The sequence below is a fragment of the Quercus robur genome, chromosome 12 (genome assembly GCF_932294415.1).
Source record: "Quercus robur chromosome 12, dhQueRobu3.1, whole genome shotgun sequence".
In the NCBI taxonomy this organism is placed as follows: domain Eukaryota; kingdom Viridiplantae; phylum Streptophyta; class Magnoliopsida; order Fagales; family Fagaceae; genus Quercus; species Quercus robur.
The window spans coordinates 16,345,452-16,365,821 of NC_065545.1; the positions used below are offsets into that span (position 1 = coordinate 16,345,452).

Genomic DNA, 20,370 nt, shown 5'->3' on the forward strand with positions numbered 1-20,370 from the left:
TTAACCACCCACACCATCCATGATAATGGTGGGTTCGAATAAGTAGACCCACTTCTAACTCTTTACAAAATGAGCAAATCTCATTCATCCAAGGTAAGTTCCTACCATTTACTATTTCCTATCCTTGTGTTCCAGAGAAAAAATTGACTTAACCGTCGGAAGATCCTTGGCCGGTTTACATTGGTCACCTTTGACAATTCTTTCTTTCTTTCTTTTTAGGACTTACAGCCATTACCATAGCCCAAAGTATTTCAACCTACTAATTTTTGTGCATCATCAGAAATCATACTTTAGTTTGATTTAAGTGTATGTGTGTATAAAACTCCCTCATACAGGCTTGAACTCTAACTCTTGCCTCTGCACCCCACAAGAATTTGTACTTGTGAAGTGACTATCACGTCAAGGGTGATGGATGGTATTGTATTTAGAAGCAATAGAGTATTTCTAAGATTAAATTTAACAACTATAATTAGTATGTTCATTATATTAAGAAACAATATACCAAATTAACTTATAGTTTATCTTTTATTTTCTTCCTACTACTACAGACAAATTTTAATAAGAAAATCATGTAAACTGCAAGATTCATCTACTACCCAATATTTATCTTTTTATTGTCCCACCTAGAAAAAATTCTTGAAGTTGCCATTAAGAGCTAACCACGGGTAGGTAATATAAAATCTAGCTTAACCACAAGTGGGTAACTTGAAATTATTTATAAAATTTAATCAAAGAAAAACTAGCTAAATAATTAAGAGCAAGGTTTTTATGCATCCCATTATGTGATAGTTAAAAAAACCATTCACTTATATTATTTAAGTAAGTTACATGACTCCTTAAAAATATAATGTGACTATAAATACACTTGGATGGTTTTCTTATCCGCCACATAATGGGTTGTATAAAAAATATTTTCCAATAATTAATGAGCATGTAGACACTTAGTGCCAAAAAAAAAAAAAGTCACTTAATGCAATCACAGTTTTTGTGATCTAACTTTTATTATATAGTATAACATGTGATGTGGTATTTTCTTTTCTCATAGGAATGGTAGATTCCACTAACTAAATTCATAACGAGACTAGAAGAAAGAGAACTATAGAACTCTACTTTGTGACACTGAGTAATTTTTTATGAGAGAGTACTCTTTGGTTGATTTATTATTAAGTGTGCATTCGGGACAAGCTGAAAATTTCAGCTTATTTGCATTTTTAGTTTATTTTTGTTATTATTCATGAGTCCTATTGCACTTTTTGGTACTATTCATGAGTTCCACTGTACTATTTAGCTAACTTTTATGATATTTTCACCAAAAAGTTTTCAACTTCAGTTAAATAAGTTATTTTCAAATGGACACTAAATCTTCCAAATATAGCGATATAATACTGCCTCTCACATGAATGATAAATCCTAGTAAAAAGTTTTCAGTTTTAGCTAAATAACCTATTTCCAAATGGACACTAAGTCTTCCAAATATAGCGATATAAATCCTAGCTGTTAATTTAATTAGCCAAAGCTATTTTTATGTGAAAGAAAAAAATACCACTCATGTGAATAATTACTCCTCAAAACTAAAAGAGTGGTATTCCATAATTTTTTTTATAGCTAATTAGATGGAGAAAAATAAAAAAAAATTAGAGTAATGTTATAACTACAAACTATTTTACAATATTTTTATAAAATGTTGATGTAGCCAACCTATTATTGGTTTTCATCTAGACTTACCATTAATATCACTTTTTCATTTACTAATAATCACTCATAGCATTAACATTTTGTAAATTTTTTTGCAAAATAATTTGTATCTTTAGCATTATTAAAAAAAAATTAATTTACTTTTGTCAACCAACTATAAACTTTTTTTTTTCTTAAATCATTCATTATTTGTAGGCTCCACACTATTTTCTATCTCCACTTTATTTTAAAATAAGTAATAATAATAAAAAAAAGATATACTTGATTATTTTCTGGAGAAGTTATAAGATTCACACGGTATATAAGTGATATGATCCACCATTTCATTAAAAAATTTCTATTTGTTTAAAATTGTTAGTTAGAAAAAATTTTTAAACAGAAATTAATTACTGACTCAATAATTTTAAACAAATGAAATTTTTTTTTGAAATAATGGATAAGTAACATGGTCCACTAAATTACTCAATCATTTCTCCAAAACTGGTTTTGTTGGCTTTTAACAGGAAAAGGCGAGTTTTTTGCTGCTTTGTCACATTTGATTAGATTACCCTGTCACCGACCTTATCCAGAGTCCAGGCTGACGTGGCACTGACGTTTTTGAGATTTTCCTTAATCAATTAAAACATCTAATCAAATGCAAAATCACGCACCGAATTAATGAAAAGGTAAAGTAAAGGGCAAATCGGGAATCAAAAAACGGAAGACAATCATTCGAGCCAGTGGCAAATATATCCGGCACAAAGAATATACTAGTGGTAATGCTAAAGTCTCTTATTTTGGGATAAGAGATTTTTTTTGGCTGAATTTGGGAGAAGAGATTTGATATTCAAATTCTTGCTTATACACAATGTTATGTGACATACAATATCACGTCAGCTTAAATCACTTGTGTAACAAGTAGAACACTAGAATTATAACTTTTCACTTCAAAAAATTGTGGAACTATAATTACCACTTGTGACCTACTGATAGAATTAGAAAGCTTTTATGATTCATTACATTTGCCCGTTCAGGAATTATAGGTTTTTTTTTTTTGACCAGATTCAGGAATTATAGGTTTATAAGTGAAAGTTTCGTCACTTATAATTTGTTGTGTTGACGATAAAATTTCTTTAACAAAAAAAAAAAAAAAAAAAAGATCATAATTAATATGCAAAAAAAAATAGAAAAGAAAAGCCCCGCCAGTTTCTCAAAGGCGTTATCCATCTGTTATGTTATTCTCTATTTAGCCCCCGCCAGAATCAGTCTCTACCCAAAAGCTTTGTCCATATTTGGAGGATCTCACTTTCTCTCCTTTCTATTTTTGTCTCTACTCTCTCCCTCTATTAATTCTTTGAAAAAGTGATCATCTGAGGTACAAAGAATCTGAAACCAAAAAGAATGAGGATTAACGAAGAGAATGATGGAGTATCGGCGTCAAGAGATCACTTGGTTTTCGCTTACTACGTTACTGGCCATGGCTTCGGCCATGCCACTCGTGTTGTCGAGGTTCAAATTCTCTATCCAAAATTCTCTGATCAATTTGGCCATGGATTTATTAGATCGATTTGGTGCTTGATCACACTGTTTTGTTTTTGTTATTGAAATGTTGCGAAATTCTCGTATATACATGAAGAATACATTGATGAAATTTTGGGATAGTAGTGAAATTTGAATGGGATGCGATGGTGATATGAGTGTAGGTGGCTCGGCAGCTGATTCTGGCGGGGCATGATGTGCACGTGGTGACCGGTGCTCCTGATTTTGTTTTCACCTCTGAGATTCAGTCCCCTCGCCTCTTCATTCGCAAGGTCATCTAACCACTTTCTGTTTGTTTCCCTAGAAAATTCTATATATATATATGAAGTTTCTGTTATAGATTTCTTACTAGCCAAATAACCTGTGTAATGCACGTGAAGTTTTAACGAAAAATGATTTTCTCTATTTTTTATTTTTGTGGTTTGACTATGAAATTTGATAATTATTCTGATTATGTTTTGTATATGGAATTACTTCTTATATCATTTAAGAAAAAAATGATTTAAAATCTGTTAAAAATATATTTATATATATATATATATATATATATCAGAACAATTACGTGTAAAATTGTGAAGATTCAAATGCTTATGAGGTAAATTTTTTTTGAGATCGACTAAAAGTCAAATGGCTTTGGTTTTATATTTATTGATTATAGATTTTATATGAGAGGAGTGGCCACAATTTATAATAGTTACATGTTGGTGTTTGGAAAATCAGGTGCTGTTAGATTGTGGAGCAGTTCAGGCAGATGCCTTGACAGTGGATCGTCTTGCGTCTTTGGAGAAGGTATGCAAATGTCACTTGTACTGTTAATGTTGGTTATCTTTGATGGCTTCTTAATTTTTCAAATTATTGATTCATGTTTTGGTTCGTTTTGGTTATTTTTAGTACAACGAGACAGCCGTGGTGCCTCGGGCTTCTATTTTGGAAACGGAAATAGAGTGGCTGAACTCCATCAAAGCTGACTTAGTGGTATTTACATGCTTCTATGAATTGTTACTGAAATTTTATCAGTTCTAGTCTTTTTAATCACATTGCATTGGCTATTTCGAGTGCTAAGACCCCTTTGTGTGTGTGTGTATGTTTATACAAAATCAGGTCTCAGATGTTGTTCCAGTTGCTTGTCGTGCAGCAGCTGATGCTGGAATACGCTCTGTTTGTGTCACGAACTTCAGGTATCTGTGTTATACCGCTACTAATTTTTTCACTTGATTTTGTGTGCTTTTGTAATTTCTATTAGTAATGGCTTTAGATTATTTTGCATGACCTAGATATAGCTTTTACAAAATAGTTTATTTTTTCTTTGAATAATGGACTCGCATTAGTCCTATTGATCAATGTCTTTTACTCTTTCATTGAACTGTCAATATGATGAAAGCAAAACATAAGTGAAGAAGAGTCTTTGGGGAAAATGATGCCGGATACTTGCCAATTTCTCTCTTTTCAATCGTGTTCATCTAAACTTACTTTCTCTTTTCAGTCATAATTTTTAAGTTTAGTTAGTTGCATACATCAGTCTTTTACTTCCCCATCCCCTTATTGCATTGGCTAAAGAACCTAACTCATCACCTCCTTCTCTTTACTCATCTGTTATTTTACCTACTTCTTTTGCCCCTTTTCATCTAACCTATTATGTCCTTTTCTGTCTATATTTAATTTTCTTTAATTGGCCTCCCCTTTCACTTAAATTATCATCTTAAGATACAGACCTGCCCGTGGATGCTAAACTAGAGAGAGCAATATAGTGGAATTTGGTATATATGTTTCAAGTAATGACTTAAGATGAATTATCATCGGGCACATTCTGTACTCCTTATGCCTTTATCTTTCCTACTGTTTGCAGTTGGGACTTTATCTACGCGGAGTATGTGATGGCAGCTGGAAATCATCATCGTTCAATAGTTTGGCAGGTGACCTAATTTTCTTGGAATCAAATTATTTTCTTCTTAGGGTTCCTCCTTCTAATGGAAAGAAGTCTTGTCAATTGTTAATTGCATCTTTTTAAAATTAATTTTATTTGGCCATAATTGATGATTTAATTTGGTTTATTGTCAAAATAAGTATTTATAAAAAAGAAGAAGAAATCATTCTCAAAATATTAATCAGCCATCTCCAGTGATGATGTGCTTTGGATGTATTGAGTAAAGACATATACGGAGTGGTGGCTGATATAGGCAAATTTCCATGAAAATCAATTGGAAAATTGGAGAAAAAGCATGCTTCTTATCACTCTAGTTTCATGCATACTCATGATTTAATTGTTCCTGTTCCCTATCCAAAATCAGAAAATGTAGAATGAAGTGAGACAAGTGAGATCATTAACTGGATGTCTATCTGTAATAATTAATATGTCCAAATTATTAATTTTTTCTGGATTCAAAATTTTTCCTCGTAATCAAGAAGGAGAGGTTTCATGGATGTAAGGTACATCTTTTTCTTTTCTCATCATGGCAATTTCTGTAAAAATTTATAGTTTACTAGTTTCTTGAAATCATTACCATTTTCATTATTCAGGAAAATTTTTAATATACATGAAATGCAAGGTGATGATACTGGTCTTCACTTTCTTGGAGATTTCAATTCGGCCTGATGGTTTTTGCTGTGGTTAATAATATTTATTATACTAAATCTGTTTAGTCTGTTGAAAATTGATACAGATAGCAGAGGATTATTCCCATTGTGAGTTCCTGATCCGTCTCCCTGGATATTGCCCAAGTAGGTGGTTGCATAACTCCAAGACAATGTTTTTCATTGTGTCCATTTTAACCTTCCCAAACTAGATAAACCTGTGCTCAGACTTTTAAGGAATTTGTCTAAAAATTTATCATTAAATTTGCAGTGCCAGCTTTCCGTGATGTTATTGACGTACCTCTGGTTGTGAGGAGGTTGCATAAATCCCGAAAGGAGGTTTGGCTCAAAAAAGCTGCTAAATCCCTCAATGTTATTTAATTTAAAATGCACTTTTCTTTTTAACCATTCCTTTGTAGGTGAGAAAGGAGCTTGGAATTGGGGATGATGTGAAGCTAGTTATTCTAAACTTTGGTGGACAGGTGAGTAACTGATTGACCAGTTGTGATGGTTAGTTACTAGGGTGTCTTTTTTATTTATTTGGAAATATTTCATTGAAATTTTTTGGTGATGCATGATTCATGTACTCTCTCCCTCTCTTTGTAACTGCCTATCAACTAGTTGAGGGATGTGCATTGGTTGCATAATCAGTCACCCTCCATAAAGTTTTCTTTTGTTATGCAAGTAAATTGCTAAACCAGTTATTGTTGTAGCATAACGTATGGCCAAGACTTCTGACTGTGTCACATGTTATATTAGCATTCAATTCTAGTTGCATGCACATTGTATGATTTAGGCAAATGTTTGGCTGCATAGAGTTCTCATTGATTGAGAAAGCTTATGACAAAATGCTGGTAGTTTGAAATTTTTTTTACTGAGTGGTAGTTTGAATACTTGTTAGACCGAGCTTGTATCCTGGAACATGTGCTGTATCTGATGCGTTTGCAGAGATGCAATAACAGTGTTAATTATGTTTTGCCTTTATGTGAATGTGTTATGGACAAGATGATATTTGCCTCACACTTTAGATACACGGCAACTCTTATTTTTGAATTTCAAGTTTTGAACAATTTCACTTCCTTTGTGTAATTCTAATTGCACCTTTATTTGCTGTCATTTGCAGCCAGCTGGCTGGAATCTAAAGGAGGAGTACTTACCTTCTGGTTGGTTGTGCCTGGTATCTTTTTGTAGCCTATACTCTACATTCTTGTCCCGTTTAAATTTTCTTTGATAATTGACATTGTTGTACCATTGTGCATGCTTTGGTGATGGCACCTTTGTTCTTTTATTCAGGTTTGTGGTGCTCCTAACCAGGAGCTTCCACCAAATTTCATAAAGCTTGCAAAAGATGCATATACTCCTGATCTTATAGCAGCATCTGACTGTATGCTTGGTAAGTGAATTTTTTTTTTTTTTTTTTAATCTGATCTGATCTCAAACAAATTGATATAAAATATGTTTAATAGAACCTGCATTATTTCAGGAAAAATTGGGTATGGCACTTGCAGTGAAGCCCTTGCATTCAAGTTGCCATTTGTCTTTGTACGCAGAGATTATTTCAATGAAGAGCCATTTTTGAGAAATATGCTTGAGGTATAGTTGCCTACCTTTTTTCTTCTTCTGTTTTGGTCTTCTTATCATCTACTGATTGAGATGTTATAAATTATTTTGAACAGTATTACCAAAGCGGCGTTGAGATGATTAGGAGGGACTTACTCACTGGTCATTGGACACCATACCTTGAGCGTGCAATTAGTTTGAAACCATGCTATGAAGGAGGCACCAATGGTGGTGAGGTAACCTCTTCTTTGCTGGAATTTTATAATTCAATTTTAGGAAAGGTGTTCACAGTGATGGACTAGTGCAATTCTATTCAGCTTCTCATTGAGTATATCTTAAATAATTACCATTAGTTATGGATTACAACCAAAAGAGGTTGAATAATCCAATTTCATCTGCTAGAACTTAAGGTTCTAGACAAGGAAATAGTTCCTGGTTTTGTAATTCTTCCAGGACAGGGTACTATTTAGTATTTCCTTGTCTAGAAACTTTAGTACCATGATCTGTAATTCTTCTTGGACCTTGCCAATGAGCTTGGGCTCAAATGGTACTTCCTAAATCCTCCTCCTATAAGAGTGGGTGGAGGTTGAGGTTGTAGGTTTGAAGCTCACTAGGTGTGTTGTATGTCAAATACTTTCCCCGCATATTTAAATTGATATGTATTGTTCTCACAATTATTTCCTGGTGCATTTTGTAATTTTAGAGGGCAGCTCAAATCCTGCAGGAGACAGCTATTGGGAAAAACTATGCATCAGATAAGGTAATTAAATGTTTGTTTTCGTATAATATATGTTTATTTGGGTGTTGGCTTTCATTGATTTTGTAGGTGCAGTGTTTCTTTTCATCATTTCGATTGGTTGTGATAGCTGTTTAATTCAGATATCAAGAAACGCAACCCAAAACAATTTCTGTTACTGTCATGTATATGGTCTGCTCCAGTGCACTTTAACAAAAAATTTTAGAAAAAAATATTTAGAGGTGAACTGCAGGAGAATTTGCCTTCCAAAGTCTGTTAAGTTTTTTTATTTTTATTTTTATGGTATAATTTATGCAGAAAAAACCCAGATATTTTTAGTGGACACTATGGAGTAGGGGAATTTTAACCAAATCTAGAGTTGGATGACTTTTATGCCAACATATATATCACAAATTTGCATGTGTTGTCTGTTTATGTGTTAGAGTTTATAGAACCAAAAAATTGAAGAATTCTCTTGATAAAATTTTCAATACCCATGATTAAACCTTGCACCATTTCAAATTTAACATAGGTTCAAAACAAGAGTAGTTCAACCCATTTATCTTAAAATGTCGAGCTATCTAATGCGAATGTAGTTTTAAAAATAGCAGTTAAACCCTAATTCACAATTTCGCATTAGCTTATGCATTTGGAAAATTGGTAACTTTTCATGGGATTAAAGCAGATGCTAAGCTCAAACTCTCTCTATTCTATGCCTAACATTTAAATTTAAAAAGTTTTGCAATGGACCCGACTCACTGTGGGGAAGTCTGGTCCTTCATGTGATGGGAAGTAAGTTTTCTACTTAAGTGAGGAAAGCCTGATTTGGAATCCTGTTTTATATACTTTTTTTTACAAATGGGATAACCATTCTTAGGAGAGTTTTAGGCTTAGGATGGGTTCGTTAACAGGGGATGCCTTTTAAGGAAAAGGTCATGACACTGCATTTTCCACTTTCTCATCTGTCAACAAAAGAAATAGTTAGTGAAAGAGTGCCAATAGGATAAAGATCAAAGGATGAACAAATTCTCAAGAAATACTGGAACTTAGGTACATTTCTTTTTAACAATCCATAGGATTAGTTTTAGGAACACTCAGGTTCTAATTCCCTTTTTACCTTATTGAGATGCAGCTTAGTGGGGCAAGAAGATTGCGTGATGCTATAATTCTTGGTTATCAACTACAAAGAGCCCCTGGACGAGATGCATTCATTCCAGAATGGTATGCAAGTGCTGAAAATGAACTGGGTATTTCTGGTGGATCACCGACTTACCAAAGTTCAGATAATGGTTCCATAATGAGATCGTGAGTTTCTCTTTCTTTTAATAGATTTTAGTGTGTTTGTGTAATTACTTTGACTACTTCATTGAAATCATTACATTATTTTTAACTAGATGCACCGAGGACTTTGAGATTCTTCATGGAGATCCTCGAGATTATCCAGATACAATTGGTTTCTTAAAGAGCTTGGCAGAGCTAGATGCTGTAAATGACTCTGAAAAGAGTGGTGAGACGCGCCGAGAGCGTAAGGCTGCTGCTGGACTCTTCAATTGGGAGGTCTTCCTTATTTCATCTAAAAACCGTTTATATTTTTCCACATCTCCTCCCTAGATGATTTGTCTTGGTAGCATCCATCTACATGGATGATAATGCATAAGATTGTAGTTGAATTCAATACAATCAATACATTATCAGTAGCTGTCATTTTCCCTATATAATCACGCATTGGTCTTTATATAAATGGGCGCTTATTTGTTTGAATAGACATAGACATTAGTAGTTTATATAAATGGGTGCTTCTTTGTTTTACTATATAATAACACATTGGTCTATAAATAACCTATTTGAGGTTCAATGATCTGATTAATGGCTGAGTTATTTGGATTTTATTAAAGTTCGGATATGCTTCAGGAAGCACTTTCATTTTTAGTTCAAACCTTATCTAGTGAACTGTAGCTGTGAGACAGTTTATAATGTTTGATCATGTAAGGCAAATAAACGTAATAATATATTATTGGCTTCTGTTTTGGTTTTTGGCATCTTGATAATTTCTTAGATGATTTTGTTTTGTTTTTTTTTCTTAATTTTTTTACAGGATGAAATCTTTGTGTCAAGAGCACCTGGAAGGTTGGATGTGATGGGAGGGATTGCTGACTATTCAGGAAGCCTTGTCTTGCAGGTTACATTTTTCAGTTTGCTAGTTGTTTTATTTTGTCTATATAGGCACACTGTTTCCATCTGATGCCTTCTTTTCCCTCAAAGTTCATCTTTCTATAAATTAAGATTCTGCTTTATTTTCCTTGAACTATTTCTGGTTGCATATTTACTAACTGTTTCTTGCTTAAGTTTAATTGTGTTACACCTAATAATACTGCTATAAACAGATTCAGACCATTAGGTTGTTTAAGAAGAATGAAGGAAAGGGCATTAGTAGCCACATATTTAGACTTTGTGTGATGCTTGTTGTTCTGAGTTCAGGCTGAGGGAGTTGCCAATGATGCATATCAAATTAAATCATACTGAACTTTGACATTCTTTGTCAGGGGAAGCACATTAGAAATTCTAGAAGGAAGAGGAGAATGAGAAGACTGAAAATAGGAGATAGGGACATGATCTGTGATGTTAGCAACTGTTTCATATTTTAAGATCATTTGACTGTATAATTAATTTAACCTCCAAAATGAAGTTTCCTCAAAAATATGTAAAGACATGAAGTTTGGATTAAGGAAAGACTCCCTGAACTTAGTGATTGGTACATTAATGATGGTAACTTACCAAAAAAAGAAGAAGATTTCTTAATGATGGTAATGACTAATACAATCACAGTGACCTGTTTGCTATCTTAGTTAAACTTTCCATTAGGGGGACCAAAGAGGATGTTGACCATAGAATAACATGAATGATGTGGCATATTACATTTATTACTATCAAGATCGAAGGGAAAGTTCTGTTGGATAACTATAAAGACATTGGTATTTTCTTTTGATAGTAGTAATATCTTTCAAGTCATCCATTTCTTCTCTTAATGGTTGGTTAAAGCTTTATTCTACTTTCCACTGGGTGGGGGATGTGCTATATCCTCACTACAGAATCACTAACTTTCGATCTTCGTGTGGCTTTTTTGTCAACTTATTTATTTACATGATTTCTATTTAAAAGTGAATGATATCTTCTCTGAAATTTTGACTTTGTTTACAAGGAGTCGTTTTTGAGTCATAAATGTCATCACATTAGCACCTGATATAGATGTAGAAAAATTTATAGAATCAAATACAATTCCGTTAATTAGTTTGTCTAATGTCATAGAACTGGTGCTATTGTTTTCTTTTATCTTTTTTGAAGTTCCTTCATGACATGTTCCCCTTTCCCTCTTCCTCTGCCCCTCTCACTTTTTCTTTTTATCTGCTCTCTTGCAGTTGCCAATAAGAGAAGCCTGCCATGTTGCTGTGCAAATGAATCATCCAAGTAAACATAGGCTTTGGAAGCATGCCCTGGCTCGGCAGCAAGCCAAAGGACAAGGATCGACACCTGTTCTGGAAATTGTATGTCTGAGTCTTTAAATAGACAGTATCTTTTTTTCCAAAGTTTTTTCATTTATAGAAGTTGGTTGACTTTTCTTCTTCTTTGGGATAGGGAAGAGGGATATACTTTTTCTCTTTTGAGTGATTGAAATTTAGTCACAATAAGCATGGAGCTTATGACTTAAAGTGTGCTTTTTGTTACAGAAAAAATATGTTTACATGTGTTTATTATATGTTTCTGATTTTATTCAAATCTGTGTTATCTCCACATTTTGGCCAAATCAGGTATCATATGGTTCAGAATTGAGCAATCGTGGACCAACCTTTGATATGGATTTATCTGATTTTATGGACGGAGACCAGCCAATATCATATGAAAAAGCAAAGGAATACTTTGCTAAAGATCCATCCCAATCGTAGGTCACTTTTGTTTGATTATCTATAATTTTTTAAAATAATATGCCACTTATATGATTCTTGTTGTAGGTGGGCAGCTTTTGTTGCAGGGGGGATTCTGGTTTTAATGACAGAATTAGGTGTACGCTTTGAGGATAGTATTAGTATGCTGGTATAAGTTTCTCCCTATCTTGTTTGGAATATTTTGATTCATTCATAGCCACTGCATACATTCTTAATGCAAGCTAAAACAAATATCCTCATTTTTTTATGTCCTTAAAAGTGCCCAATATGTGAGTGGATATAGGAAACTTGATATTAATATATGTGTGTGTGTATATATTCCATCTTGTCATGTTGGCCTTTCTCAGTTGTTTCCCTGCCTTAATTAAATTGACTTAGCTCATTTCTGGCTTGTGGCTTTTATTATGATACACCTTCTTTTCTGGTACCTTGCTTTGTGTAGAATTTTTTTTTCTTAGGCTTTGAACTTGGCTTTTGATGTTACATCCCAAAAATTTGACCATTATATATTTTAGGCTACCAATCCACTTACTTTGCTTTATTATCTTGATAAGATTCACTTGAGTTTGTATCATGCTTACTTTGGTATAAAGCCACTCTCTACATGATCTTGCTTTTCTAATACATACTTCAATATTCTCTCTACTGTGGATCACTTCTTTGTTTCTCATGATATTATAATTATGTGGCTGCTAATGATACTTATTCCAAAAACCAATGCAGTTTCTTTTCCTAGTTTTTTTTTTTTTGTATGAAACTTTTCCTAGTTTTTTATGCTTATGAATATGTTCTTTTATATGAGGTTGACGTTGTGAATTTATTAGTGTTCAATGTATTTCATCAGCTTTGAAGTTTAAGTACCTATAAAGTTCATTACTATTGTCTCAATATTATGAACATGCAGGTTTCTTCTGCTGTCCCAGAAGGCAAAGGTGTATCATCTTCTGCTTCTGTGGAGGTTGCTAGCATGGCTGCCATAGCTGCTGCTCGTGGTAATTTTATTTATCTAATATTCCAAACTTTGAGAACTGTCCTTTTAGGACTCAATCTTTTGACATCTTTTTATTTACTTATAAAAAAAAATTCTATATATCTTGTATATGGTACATCCCTACATATGCCTTAGATAATAAGAATGGGTTTAGTTGTAGTTGAGTAAAACATCAAAGACTAAATCTAGTTATAAAGACAAATAAAATTGTACTCATCTGTAATTAAGATGTCTCAAAAGCCCACATCAAGTAGACAACAACTAATATCTTGAGCATTCAAGTATTTGAAATTCAATTTGAAGTACATAGAAATTTTAGGGAAATGCTTAATCAACTTAATTCTTCTTCTTTGCTATTAACCAAAAAAAAAAAGAACCTTAATTTCTTCTTCTACACTTTGCAGGATTAAACATCTGTCCACGAGATCTTGCTTTGCTCTGCCAAAAGGTCTGACTCTTTAGCAGAACCTTCATATTGATATTCTTCCCTTAATTATAGATTATTTAATTTTTATGTACCTTGAGCATGTTATGCTACTTCATTTGTTATTTCATTTTGTTTATTAGGTTGAGAATCACATTGTTGGAGCTCCATGTGGTGTGATGGACCAGATGACTTCAGCATGTGGTGAAGCCAACAAACTTCTTGCAATGGTGTGCCAGGTACACATATTAGTTCTGTTGAAAGCTACTCTACTATGGTTGTTTTACAGATAAAAAAATTTATGTCTAAAATTGAATCTATGCAGCCTGCTGAGATAGTTGGGCTTGTAGAAATTCCCTCCCATATCCGATTTTGGGGAATTGATTCAGGAATAAGACACAGGTAAATGGTCCTTTAATATGTTTATCTCCATTCTCCTGATTTGTGTTGACAGAGGTTTATCATGCTTGTTTATTTAATATTTACGGATGAGTTTGCTGAGTTGAGATTGCAAATTTCCTGTCGTTCATATTGTGTTGGAACATTATGATCATTTGATTATAGGATTTACATATAATCCTATGGTTGTAATCTTCCTTTTCTTTCATATTATCCTAGATCATTCTTCTTCACCTTCCATCCTGTATCCATACATTCATTATCATGATGATTAATTGTGCTTTCATGTAAATATTATCAAATGAATTTAACGTCTTAATCCCTTTATCTTGGTGCAGCAGTTGCTATCCTGTATAATCATAATTTATTTACGCTCTTTCTTTCTCTTTTTTTTTTTTTTGAAAGTTTTTGAATGCAAAGTTTAAGGGTATTTTGGTGGCAGCATCGGTGGTGCAGACTACGGATCCGTTAGAGTTGGTACCTACATGGGTCGAAAGATGATAAAGTCTACTGCATCTTCGATCTTGTCTCGGTCATTACCTAATGGTGATGGGCTAAACCTTGATGATTTGGAGGATGTTGGTGTTGAACTATTGGAAGATGAAGCTTCATTAGATTACTTATGTAACCTTTCACCTCACAGGTATTGTCCTTTAGAAAGCTTTCCTTCTTGATACTCTAATTCTTTATCAAATCTTAGTGAAGAGATTAAATGAATTATTTAATTTCTGAGGTTTAGTGGCCTGTCTCCCTCCCTATTTCTGCACATGTTTTTATTGGCACCTTCGGTTCTCCAATAATCAGGGATAATCATGGTTCTTAATTTTTAAACATCAATCACAGATATGAGGCTCTTTATTCAAAGGTGCTTCCAGAGTCCATGCTTGGGGAGACATTTTTGGAGAAATATGCTGATCACCACGATCCTGTCACAGTTATTGATCCCAAGCGTACTTATGGAGTTAGAGCACCTGCTAAACATCCTATATATGAAAATTTCCGTGTCAAGGTTAGTAATTGTTTTTAATTGTTTGTTTGATAGTTAGAGAGTTAGAGCGCCTGCTAAACATTCTACATATGAAAATTTCCGTGTCAAGGTTAGTAATTGTTTTTAACTGTTTGTTTGATAGTTAGAGAATTGAATTTGCATCATGAATGTCAATAGTGAACCCCAAGGGGTAGCATAGTTGGTTAGAGATCATGTCTCAGGAAGCAGTGGTCATTAGTTTGAATCTCCCTGTTCCCCTCTCTGTGAGGCCAAAACTTATCCAAAAGGGAGAATATCAGTAGCAGATTGATATAGATGTTACTTCATGGAAAAGGAACTTTAATTCAGAGATTCATGATGTTGTCAATCCAAAAGAGGATTTAATAATTATACCTATTGTGGTATAAATCATTGTTATTTTTTTTTCCCAATTATTTGAGGTTAATTGTTCTTTACTTTTACTTTGTTTGTCACATACTCACACATGTGCATGCTAATGTGAAAGTTCAAAATTTTGACGTCCCCTAATCTCACTTCACTCCGTTACCACTAGTGTCAAGTGCAATGGGTAGTTCTGGTTTGGTTGCAATTGCTGATTTGATGTCTTGTGATTGTAATTTGTAATTTTGACCTTCTGCTCAACAGTAAAATCAATAGTGTGGCTGTTATACATATACTTGCAATATTCCTGATATGTGTCAATCCTTTAAAACTTTTTAAAGTAAGTTTTAATTATTATTAACCCCCTTGAATTTTGCATATATTTGAGTTTGAACTTTGCAATGAAAAATATCTATATTTTTGTTAGAATTATGTTAAATGATTAAATTCATCATTTCCTAAAAGTTTAAGCTTTTGGGAGAATCGGTACTTTATCAATTTTTTTGGGCTTTTTTAAATGTTTTTTTACCATTCTTTGTTTCTTAATATGAATCATTTATTTGAATGCTCTTGTATTTCTCTGAGACTGCTAAATGGTCCAGAATGTATCTTAATATATATATATATATATATATATATTTATATTACCATCCTTTGTTTCTTTGAAGTTGGATTTCTCATATAATCGTTTGTTAGGTTTCTAAATGCATCATCAAATTGTAATTTTTCCATTCCTTTCTATTTACCTCTTTTTTTTTTGATAAGTCCTTTCTATTTATTTACCTCTTTTGTTGCTTTCCTCTTCCTTAATTGTTTTTCTAAGGTAAAAAAATTCATCATTGTACATAACTTTATTGGAAAATTACTGTACCCGAAGCTCATAGGAGATATTCTTACTGAGGAGCAATCTCCGCTTGAATTGTGGTTAATATATCAAACTGTTTTTTTTTAGCTAGACAGGATGGCCACAGCTCAGTGCTCTCATTGGTGCTGATCAGCCTCATATGTGCCTAATCTAAGTAGTGATAAGTTTGACTGATATTACATGTTTATGTTACTGTCAGTCCATAGATACTTATGGCTTCTTTTTTAAGCACATTTTTTGGAATTGAGAGATCATGTGCAGCGGATACCTTGTATTACTTAACTGTTGATTATATTATTACACATCAGCTGAGTTACTTTGCTTAATTACTTTACTCACAGGCCTTTAAAGCACTTCTAACATCGGCAACTTCAGATGAGCAACTCACGGCTCTTGGTGAACTATTGTATCAGGTATATACAAATTTCTAGTTTTATTAATGGATCTGAGGAATTTTATGTGAAATAAACAAAAAAGTAACTCATTAAATGCTTAGGTAAATTTGAATCCTAGAATTGATTGTTTGGAGAGTAGTGAGTACGCTTTCAATAATTCATGAACAAAAGTACCTAGTATAGGTAAACTGTTCTTTCAGACTTCAGAGGTCCAACTTTGTAATCCTTAAAAAAATTAAACTTTATATACATAAAAATAATCACAAAATTTTTATCGTACATAATAGGTTGACTACTATAAGTGATGGCAATATAAATTATTGAAATAGGCCAATGAGCTCTAGCTCAATTGGCATCCCCTTACAAGTGCTAGGTGGAGGGTCGGGTCATGGAGTTAATACCCATTGAGTGAGTGTGTGGCTTACCAATCAAAATAATAATAATAATGCTGGAGTTAGGTTCAAGGACTGATAATTTGAGCATGTGGTAGTCTCGGTTATGCAGCTGAAATTGCCATTTATAAAAACATTGTTTGGATGATGCAATATTTTGGCTCCATTGTAGATTTCATTAGTTCTCTTTCTTTTGGATTACAACTCTCACTCTTTGTAATTACTTGGAAGTACGTTGTGTGTGCACAGCTCTTCAATATTACTTGTAAAAAAAGGGTACAACAACAAATTATTTAAGTTGTAGCCTTCATATGTAGAATCTTTGACACCCTGTTTGTAAGAGGTTTTTTCTATTATCAGTAAAATTCCTAATCATTTTTCAATCATATATAGAATCTATGCTCTGGTCTGATATATGACAATCAATACAAGGTTTGGGGGAGCAGCATATGTTCACTGATTCCATAGGCCTTGTTGTAAATTGAATTTGCCTTGGGTTGAGTTTAAACTTGAAAGTCAAGCCAGCCCATTCGACCATCATGGTGACTCCCAACCTTCAAAAATTAAGAAAATCAATAGTTCTGTGAGAAGAGGAATAAATGTTATTCTGGCCTGAGAGAAAGAGATTTTAGGACTTCATAAATCTTTTGGCCTGAGTTAGGGTTGGAGGGTTGATTAGCCTAACCTTGCTAACCCAATGAAACCTGAACTATTTTATATCAGGAGAGTTGTAGGATGTTGGAAGGTCCCATCCTGTCTCTGTTCTGTTCAGGACCAGATCCATATTTGGTGATTTATTTATCATTATGGTTCTAACACTAGCATGTTGTTTTATCATATCTTTAAAGGAGGTATTATGAGTTTGATAATTGTGTCTTGATCTTCTTTTGTAAACATGTTTTGAATATTTTAGAAAACCTACTGCTAATAAACTCTAGCTCAATTGGCACTTTCTCGCCTTATAAGTGCTAGGTGGAGGATGAGGTTGTGGATTCAAAATCTATCTGATGCGTGTGTAACTAACCAATAAAAAATTAGAACTTAGAAAAATAATAATAATAATCTTAGAAAACCTAGTGAAATTGTGGAGTTATGATTTTCTTGTCGATTTGTTTTCTGTGTTGAAATAGAATAAAAGGAATGAAATGGTTCTTACATACAACCTTCTTTTTCAGTGTCACTTCAGCTACAGTGTTTGTGGGCTTGGCTCGGATGGAACAGATAGGCTTGTACAGTTAGTCCAGGAAATACAGCATGGTAAATTATCTAAATCCAAAGAGGGGACAATATATGGAGCGAAAATTACTGGTGGAGGTTCCGGTGGAACTGTTTGTGTAGTTGGCAGGAACAGTCTACGAAGCAGTGAACAAATTCTTGAGGTAATTTTGTTCCTTTTTTTTTTGTCCTTAAAAGAGAACGTTACCCTTCAGATCACTTAGGTACTACCCATATACCAAGATACTGCTTGTTAGTTGAAAAGATCTTGTCCCTAGCATGTTTCTTTTACCTTATAGCTGGCCTTGTTGATTGAGAGTGAATTATCCTTCTCTCTAACCTTTTATGGGGTTCGAGTGATAGCTTAGTGGTATTGGCACCCTTTGTGGTTCAGTGTCTGTGGTTAAACTCCATTCCCACTATTTACATAGAAAAAAAAAAAAATTCCTTTTCTCTAACCCTTTGTATGGCTTTTTCATGTGTTGTTCATAGCCCATTATATCGCTGATTATACGGTGATTTAGTTGTCGTTTATAAATGAGCCAATTGAGCTGATACAATGAGCTTTATGCTGTTTGATTTCCAGATTCAGCAGAGATACAAAAAAGCGACGGGCTATTTGCCGTTTCTTTTTGAGGGCTCATCACCAGGCTCTGGGAAGTTTGGATATCTGAAAATACGCCGCATCCCCAACAAGCTAAACTAATGTCAGCTTTGTGGGATAAAATAATTAAAGGGAAGCGATTCTGGTCTAGGCTAGAAACAGATCAGGTCTCTAGGCGACATTTAAGTATTTTTGTAAGACTTTATTATGATTGACTTCGATCAGAACATCTGAGGAGTATGGCAATAAACACATTCCAGCCTAATAATAATAATAATAAAATTATCATTTTTTTAATTTTTACCTCCAATTTTACTTCAGATGAGCTGATTGACTGTCTATGAAAAATTAGAGTGCCTTGAAGAGTTGTACAAAGTGGTACATTAGGCACCTATTGTGTCTGCATCAATGCGTTTGAATCCTGGAAAAAAAAAATATAAGGAAAAGAATAAAATATGTATGTGGCATTCTTTAAATGAAGGTTGTACCCCTTTTTTGTTTTGTTTTGTTTTGTTTTTTTAGTCTATATGTTTGGTAACTGTTTTTTCCTCTTATTTTCTATTTCTAAAAATAATTTTCTATTTTTGAAACTTAAAAACTTGTTTGGCAACCCAAAATGGACAAAAACAAAAACTTTTTTCAAAACTTAATTCGTGAAGGAAACTAAAAACATGTAAAATGCTGTTTTCAATTTCTAGTTTTCAAAAATCAATGAAAATACGCGACTAATTTAATGAATCTGTCCCATTTAATGAGTTAGTACTAGAGTTCAAATCTTAGTAACAATATATTTTAGTATTTTCTTATTTTTTTTCCTTCAAAAAACTTTTTTTTTTTTTAATTCCAGCTAACCAAACATGTTTTTGATTTAAAAAATACAAGAAAATTAATTTTTCTTTATACTCCCAAAAACAAGTTTTTGAAAATAGAAAACAAAAACGGTTACTGTGGGGTAATTTCCCGCACAAGCTGTTTGTCCGCTTTGGGGAGCCAAGCCCGTACGGTTTTGTTCTGCAAGTGACATTGGAAGACTTTGAGTGCAGTCCCACATCGGTAAGAAAATCGGCCCACTCACACCTTATAAGAATTTACAGATGTTAAAAGCAACTGACAGAAGAGTTGATGAAGAAACTGACCCAATTAAGGAAAGAGTAACACGTATAGAAGATAAAATAAAAGATCTCACAAAAGAAAGAAGTACTATAGAAAATGACAGACTAAAATAAATGATGGAAAAGCAAAATAATAGAGAAGTTTCTAGTTCAGTACAAATTATATGTAAAAAGCTAATAGATAATAATAAAAAAAAGTAAACAAAGAAACATGACAAAGAAAGAGACAAAAGATGATAGTCCTAGAAATAATGATGATGGTTTGATAGAAATTTTAAGTTTACCAATAGAGACAGACAGAAAAAGAGACATAACAGTTTTAAATGCTATTGAGTTATCAGATAATGAGAAAATTGACAGACATGTTAACAATACTATTTGTCATAAATGCAAAGGATATGGACATACTAAAAAACAATGTGACAGACATAGTAGAATTATTAAACAAATTAGTAAATTAGAATTTGAGAAAGATATTATAAAAGAATTAATGGAAATATTCAATGTTAGTAAAAAAGAAATAGATCAAATAAAGAAAGAGTTAAAATCAACCAACCCACTTAAGATTAATAAAAGAAAAAGA

At 33.1% G+C, this 20,370-nt stretch overlaps 1 protein-coding gene across 1 annotated transcript; it reads left to right on the forward strand.

The window, feature by feature from the left end:
* The first annotated feature begins 2,823 nt into the window (after nt 1-2,823).
* On the forward strand, nt 2,824-18,968 carry LOC126708618 (L-arabinokinase-like). The gene is made up of 29 exons (XM_050408430.1): nt 2,824-3,183; nt 3,378-3,485; nt 3,934-4,002; nt 4,105-4,188; nt 4,315-4,391; nt 5,060-5,126; nt 5,874-5,931; nt 6,056-6,123; nt 6,204-6,266; nt 6,908-6,961; nt 7,078-7,177; nt 7,268-7,377; nt 7,461-7,580; nt 8,048-8,104; nt 9,213-9,385; nt 9,475-9,637; nt 10,176-10,259; nt 11,497-11,622; nt 11,887-12,017; nt 12,088-12,169; nt 12,926-13,013; nt 13,417-13,460; nt 13,580-13,675; nt 13,762-13,838; nt 14,278-14,478; nt 14,679-14,844; nt 16,411-16,482; nt 18,032-18,235; nt 18,658-18,968. Exons 1-29 carry the CDS (start codon nt 3,076-3,078, stop codon nt 18,775-18,777), a joined length of 2,970 nt encoding a protein of 989 aa, XP_050264387.1. The 5' UTR covers nt 2,824-3,075; the 3' UTR covers nt 18,778-18,968.
* The last annotated feature ends 1,402 nt before the right edge of the window (nt 18,969-20,370 follow it).